The sequence below is a fragment of the Calliphora vicina genome, chromosome 2 (genome assembly GCF_958450345.1).
Source record: "Calliphora vicina chromosome 2, idCalVici1.1, whole genome shotgun sequence".
In the NCBI taxonomy this organism is placed as follows: Eukaryota; Metazoa; Arthropoda; class Insecta; order Diptera; family Calliphoridae; genus Calliphora; species Calliphora vicina.
In genome coordinates this window covers 129,090,094-129,098,168 of record NC_088781.1, presented here as the reverse complement: position 1 = coordinate 129,098,168, position 8,075 = coordinate 129,090,094, and the positions used below count along the sequence as shown (strand labels likewise).

Below are 8,075 nucleotides of genomic sequence, written 5' to 3'. Positions count from 1 at the left end.
CAAAACAAAATATTTTAATTTAATTTTTAGCAAAACAACAAACAGTTCTCAACAAAACTTTCAAAGAGGTGGATGTGCCAGATACAGTGAAATGCGGCTGAAATTCAAACTATGGACAGGTTTTATAACCCTGCTTATCTGCTTAGAGGTAAATTAAACAAAAATATATATGTATTGTAATTAATAACTGAATATTTAAACACCTTTCCCATTTCCAGCTGAGCCCTAACACCCAAGCTGCTGACACCTGTTCGGCCAATAACCCCGAAGCCCGACAATTTTTCGAACGACAAAATGAATTGTTGAGACAACGTAAACGTGTCGAATTTTTGTCAGCCTATGAGTACAATACAAATGTTACGGAGCACAATCGTCTTGAAATGATCGCTGTATCAGCAAAAAATGCCCTAGATAATAAGAAATTATCTGAGGCTATACGTAATTTACGCTATGACCACTTAGATGATCCCTGCATACAAAGACAGGCGAAAATTTTAGCTGATCCTGGTTTTGATATCTTGGGCGAGGAAGATTTCCTGGCCCTACAGAATGCCATCAGTAGCATGCAATCGAATTATGCCAGCACTAAAGTTTGTTCTTACACAGATCCTAAAGATTGTTCTTTGTCATTGGAACCTCATATACAGGAGCGTTTGTCGAACAGTCGTGATGCCAAAGAATTGGCTCACTATTGGCGTGAGTGGCACGATAAGGCTGGAACACCGATGAAGGAGAATTTTGCTAAATATGTGGAATTAAGTGAAAAGGCTGCGAAAATGAATAGTAAGCAAGAATATTTACTAAAATTTCATATAGAATTTTTGTGACAATCTATAAAAATTTTATTATCATTGAAAAATTTCTCTAAAAATTACGATCATTTTCCTTAAATTGAAATTTCTATAAATTGAAATTTTAAGACTATTAAAATTTTTTTACAATTATTGCAAATATTATGAACAGTGATCATTTTTTTTTAAATTTTACGAGCTGAGAAAATTTTTTATAAGAATTATACGATATTCAAAATCTTTCATAAAAAAAGACTACAATCTTTTAAGATTTTTCGATCAGTGATCATTTTTTATAAACATTTTACGATCTACGAATTTTTTCTCTACAAATTGTTTAATAATCATCGAATAGTCTCCAGATATTTTTTACGATCATCGAACATTTTCTATAAAATGTTTTTTTTATAAAAATTTTCAACGATCATCGAAATTTTTTTAAGATTATTAAAAATTGTATCTAAGACTTTCATCGATCTTCGAAATTTTTTTATACAAACTTTTAACGATCTTCGAAAATTTTCTATAAAAATTGTCAATGATCATCGAACATTTTTTCTAGATACTTTTGAGATTATTAAAAATTGTATCTAACATTTTCATCGATCTTCGAAATTTTTTTATAGGAACTTTTAACGATATTCGAAAATTTTCTATAAACATTTTCAACGATCATCGAAAATTTTGTATAGAAGCTTGCAAAATTATTAGAAACTGTCTCTAACATTTTCAAAAACTGTCTGTAGGAATTTTCCACGATCACTGAAAATTTTTTCCAGAAATTGTTAACGATCCTCGAAAATTTATTATAGAAACATTTAACGATTATCGATAATGTTGTTCTATAATAACTATTAAATTGTCTCTAATATTTTTTAACGATCTTCGAAATTTTTCTCTAACCATCTTCGAAAATTGTCTCTAGAAATGTTTGATCATCGAAAATGTATATAAAAATGTGAGGATGAGTGATAATTTTATAATGTTATAATCAAATATTACGATCATGAAAAATTTTCTATAAAACGAAAATAGTTTCTTAAAATTTTACGATCTTTGAATATTTTCTATCGAGAAAAAGATAAAAATTTTCAGTAACAATTTAACAACCAACAAAAATTGTCTATAAAAATGTTACGATCATTGAAAATTGTCTACGATTTTTGAGATATTTACGATTACAAAACTTTTCTATAAACATTATACGATCAGTATACATTTTCTATAAAAATGTTGCTATGATTGAAAATTTTACGATCATTGAAATTTGTTTATAAAAATGTTACAATCATTGAAAATGTTCTATAAAATTGTTACGATCGCTGAAAATTTTACGATTACAAACCTTTTCTATGACAATTTTACGATCATTAAACATTTTCAATAAAAGTGTTGCGATCATTGAAAAATGTCTGCAAAAATTTTGTGATAATTGAAAATTGTCTGTAAAAATGTTACGATCATTGAAAATGTTCTATAAAACTGGTACTACGCTGTAAAATTTACGATTATAAAACTTTTGTATACAATTTTTTTTTACAAAAATGTTGCGATCACTGATAACTTTTTGTAAAAATTTTGAGATCACTGAAAATGTTCTATTACGTTCGCTGAACTTTTTACTATTACGAAACTTTTATATGACAATTTTACGATCATTGAACGTTTTCTATAAAAATGTTGAGATCATTGAAAAATGTCTGTAAAAATGTTGCGATGAAAATTTAACGATTACAAAACTTGTCTCTAAAAATTTCACAATCTTGAATATTTTCTCTAAAAATGTAACGATCATTGAAAATTTTCTATAAAAATGTTGCGATCACTGAAAATGTTCTATAAAACGGTTACGTTCGCTGAACATTTTACGATTACGAATCTTTAATATGTCAATTATACGATCATTGAACATTTTCTCTAAAAATGTCACGATCACTGAAAATGTTCTATAAAACAGTTACGTTCGCTGAACATTTTACGATTACGAAACATTTTTATGACAATTTTACGATCGTTGATTACAAAACTTTTCTATACAAATTTCACGATCATAGAACATTTTTTATAAAAATGTTGCGATCACTGAAAATGTTCTATAAAATGGATACCTTAATTGACAATTTTACGATCATTGAACATTTTCTATACAAATGTTGAGATCATTAAAAAATTTCTGTAAAAATGAGGTGATCACTGAAAATTTTACGATCGCAGAAATCTTTAAAAAGCTTTAAAAATTTTACTTTCATTGAAAATTTTCTATAAAAATGTTGCGATCACTTATAATTTTCTGTAGAAATTTTACGATCATTGAAATTTTTGTATCAAAATTGTACCATCATTGAAAATGTTCTATAATAGTGATACGATCATTGAAAATTTTACAATTACAAAAGTTTTCTCTAAAAACTTTAGGATCATTGAACATATTCTATAAAAATGTTGCGATCAGTGAAATTTTTTTGTAAGAATGTTACGATTATCAAACATTTTCTCTAGAAATTCTACTATCATTAAGATATTTATCTTTTTTTCAATTACTTTTAGACTTTACCTCCTACGCCGACTACTGGATCCATTTCTATGAAGACGCCGATTTCGAAAAACATTTAGATGAAGTTTTCCAAGCCATTCTACCGCTCTATCGTGAAATTCATGGCTATGTACGTCATCGTTTGTCTCAGCATTATGGCTCTGATGTTGTGCCCGAAAAGGGCAATATACCCATTCATTTGTTGGGAAACATGTGGGCTCAAAATTGGGATGAAGTCATTGAACTGCTCAAGCCCTATCCCAACATATCGTTTGTGGATGTAACGGCCGAAATGAAAAAGCAAGACTTTACGGTGAAGAAAATGTTTGAATTGGGTGATGAGTTTTTCAAGTCCTTGGGTATGCGTGCTCTGCCGGCTACATTTTGGAATTTAAGTATTTTAGAGAAGCCAGAGGATCGTACAATTGTGTGTCATGCTTCGGCCTGGGATTTGTTTGAGAACAGTGATGTACGCATTAAAATGTGCACTGAGGTGGACACTCATTACTTGTATGTGGTGCATCATGAATTGGGTCATATACAATACTATTTGTTATATGAAGATCAGCCGACACCATTTAGAGGAGCACCAAATCCCGGTTTTCATGAGGCTGTGGGAGATGTTATCGCTTTGTCGGTGTCTTCTACAAGACATTTGCATGCTATAGGTTTGTCTGCCGTGGCAGAATTGGATGATGAAAGTCGCATAAATGAGTTGTTTAAGATGGTTGGTTATGAGAGGGGGAGTTTGTAAGGAGATTTTTAATAATATTTTATTTTGGTTTTAGGCTTTGAAGAAAATAGTTTTCCTGCCCTTTGCCTATACCATGGATAAATATCGTTATGCTGTGTTTAGAAATGAAATCGATAAATCCGCCTGGAATTGTGCTTTCTGGCAAATGAGATCTGAGTATTCGGGTATTGAGCCACCAGTAGCCAGAACTGATAAAGATTTTGATCCCCCTGCCAAGTATCATATTGATGCTGATGTTGAATATTTGCGGTATTTTGCTGCTCATATATTCCAATTTCAATTCCATAAGGCCATGTGCTCTAAGGCGGGACAATATGTTAAGGGCGATAATCACAAGACTTTGGATAATTGTGATATCTATAAGAGCAAGGAAGCAGGAGAGGCTTTCAGGTGGGGTGGAATAATTCTATAATTATTTATAGAATAATTTATTTAAACTATTTGTGATTAATTTAGACACTTCCTTATGGCCGGTGCCAGCCGCCACTGGACCGAGGTCTTAAATGAATTTACGGGAGACAAAAAAATGGATCCTTCTGCTTTGTTGGAATATTTTGAGCCGTTGCGTGAATGGCTTAAGGAAGAGAATCGCAAACAAAGAGTATTTATTGGCTGGGGCATGACAGAAAGTAAGCATTTGTTTAAAATATAAACTGATATTAAAATTTAAATTCTTATTTTCATATTTACAGAAGTGCCTCATTCCTGTTCGACTCCATTAAGCACCTGAATTAAAAGTTATTTAAAACAGAATCTCATAAATATTTTGTGAACTTAAAAAACCTGCTACATTTTGGGGGTGTAATTATTTTAATTGAATGAAATTATTAATGAAATTGTTTTATAAAATACTCGTAAACTTACAAACCGGTTTCGTTACAAAAGAAATTAAATCAGAATAAAAATGTTTCTTAAGAAAAATGTAATTAAATTGTAAGTATGTACTTGAATTTGATGCCAGACAATTTATTCTTTATTAACTGAACTGACCTTTAAAAGAAAATATCAAAAAAAAATTTAATAATCCAGATAAAAGCATTTGAATCATATTAATAAAAAGCTGCTTTTACTATTTACCTTTAAACAATTATCGATCCATTTCATCTGGTTACTCAGCATACACGACTATACATATAATCACCTTATTTTTTTTAAACAAACTTTCTCTTTCTCCTTATATATGTTTCTATTTTCTTTTGCCTTAATTAAAAAATACTGTCCATATAATCCTCTCTCGTTCCAGATTCAATAACATAAATCTCATTTGTTTTCTGTTTACTTTCATTGCACGATCAAACCGATCGTTCATTCATTCATTTGAAATTTAAATGCAAATTATTGTTTTTTTTTTTAATCTTCGTTTATCAGTTCATTTACTTCTGTTGTTTTTAAGCTCAATAATCAGTCTGTCAGCGAGACAGTCGGACTAATTAGTTTCACATTAAGGCGATCAGTATGCACACACAACTGTGTAAAATGTAAACAAAAACCCACACGCAAACGCAGAGTATAAATAAATGAGGAAGGAACCTCTATCATTTGTATGGCAATCACCATGAGTGGCAGGGGTAGTATACATTTGCGGAGTCGATATAGTCATGTCCGTCTGTATGTTGAAATCAACTTTCAGAAGTCTGTCTGTCGGTCGGTCTGTCATTCAGTCTTTTCTGTCTGCTGACTCTCTATCTGTCTGTCTGTTGAAGACACGATAGAGCCCAAACGAAAGGAGCTAGCTGAAAATACTCTTTGTTGATAAGGTTTTTTGGTATTGAAAATAGGACATATCTGTCCATGATTCCACCTTTCACAATTGTCTTTAAATATTTAATATAGTCATGCTATAACCAACTTTTATAATGATCGGTCCATAATTGATCGATATAAGATGATGGTGGGTATTTAAAATTCCGCACCGCCGAATATAACACTCTTACTTGTTTTCAATAAACATTTTTTTTAACCAAACACATTCTTCATAAAGTTTTTTCAATATGTTAATTTTATTGGGTTCACATTAGAACCCATTTACCAATTGTTTGTTTATAATTTTTTTGTTGTATGATCGTGTTTTGAGGGAATCTTCTTCAGTTATCCGGCATTGGGGGAGGTATAAGACCTCAGATTGTTTTGAAATTTTATCGTGTTTTTAAAAGGAGTAAGATCGAGTATGCGAGATCTTCTTCTGCTCATACCCCCATGTAAGTTAACAGGAAGATTCAGACTTTTCAGCCTAAGACATTGTCTATGACTGTATCCTTCCATGCCGATACAGGCCATTCATGTTTTGGCCAATGAACTGCCACCTCATCTTAGATCGGTCTATCTTTCGACTAAGGAGCTTTTAAAGGTTGCATGTTATAACCCGTCTCTTATGGATTTGTGTACGGGAGTACAAGAATATTTTGGACATGATTCCGGCACTAGTGACAAGATAAGTATTATTATTATTATTATTGAGAGGTGTGGCGAAGTAGGTCTTTGAAGCTAACTATCGTTGATTTCTATAAAATGAGGAATTTTACTTTGTTTACTACCGACTCCTCGATAATGGAAAATGGCACTGGGTATGTCATTTTCCATTATCGGGTTTCTTTTTGTACGGTTCACCTAAAAGACTTTCATCACTGTCTGATGATAATCACAAATTTTTTTTGGGACGTGCTAGTTCGAGGAATTTTATAGTATCGGATATTGTTAATTCTATAGTTAATTTTCTTTGGTTCATTGAGAGGGTAGATTACATAACTAAACGGCCGTTTGACTTAGGGCTCCCTTGGAGGTAAGACTTCCATATGGGGATGCACTTGTGAGGATAAGGAATACTCTTAATCAAGAGTGGTTGGATTTCTACAGGACCAAATCAAGAGTGTCTGGATGCTTTTTCTTCTCTCTTTTCACTGAAATACCTGTGAGACCTTGGCATAGGGTTGTTAGTTGGTATCCAATTGACATCAATATTATTAATAGACTTTTATGTGGGCACTGTTATATTGGCGTTTATCTTCACATGATACGTAAGTCCCCTTTTACAATGCAGAAATTGAATGGCAGACATTTTTCTCATTCTCGAAATCGCGAAATTAATAGACACACAGACAGATATTTTTCGTTCTTTTTCGCAGTGTGTGATGTGAGAAAAATTATATGAAGCAACAAGATGAAAACTGCGAAAAGTGGAAAAGAGAATCAAAAAAAATAGAGATAGTCGTGTACTACTCTACCTCTTCAACACCTCGCCTACAAACTTCGTATGTCTGCCTTTTAATTTCTGCATTGTAAAAGGGGCTAAGAGATCGTCTGATATTTATGATTTTTGTAACATTCAGATCTGATAGAAATCTCCACCATTTATTTTTACGCATTCTTTATGATATTTAAAGTTTATCTTCGAAATTATATTAACTCTTCAGAAAGTTCTTATTGTATGACTTCGAAACGTGGAAAGTTGTTCGAAGAGTAGTGATTTCAATGAATTGACACCCATAATTACAATGATCAAATAAAAGTCTAAAGATTTATTTCCTAATGCTGATTATCAAAACAAATACTACGTTTTAATTTTAAATTTCAAACTTTAGACTACATTGCCTCACTACCTATTGTAGTCTCCTTTGTGGTCTCTCCGATTTACTGCATTAAGAACTTAAACTCTGATGTAAATAGATTTAAAGAGATTATCGAAATACAGTTTCTTGCTGCTTTTAATAGAAGGTATATCATTAAGCGTATACACATCTGAATTGGTAAATTTTACATGACTCTTGCTCATAAATCAGGCAGAATGTGACCGATGGCATGGATTATGCCATTATGAGTATAGGTAGATATGGGAGGAGAAGAGGTTAAGAACTCAACTAACGCAGACCATCATGGGACAGTTGATCGGTCACAATGAGGTGCAATTTGCATGTTCGGTCTTATCAACCACCTGCTTTCCCTTATAAAGGCGTCTATGTACATTAGTTCCTTCACAGATAACCCGGAGAGGATACTAAAG

The 8,075-nt window shown here is 31.9% G+C and overlaps 1 protein-coding gene across 1 annotated transcript; it reads left to right on the top strand.

Annotated features, from left to right (window-relative positions):
• Positions 1–5,137, top strand: Acer (Angiotensin-converting enzyme-related). The gene is made up of 6 exons (XM_065501489.1): positions 1–148; positions 219–783; positions 3,339–4,051; positions 4,113–4,468; positions 4,535–4,707; positions 4,771–5,137. The coding sequence occupies exons 1-6, from the start codon at positions 92–94 to the stop codon at positions 4,806–4,808; spliced, it is 1,902 nt and encodes a 633-aa protein (XP_065357561.1). The 5' UTR covers positions 1–91; the 3' UTR covers positions 4,809–5,137.
• Positions 5,138–8,075: the final 2,938 nt, after the last annotated feature.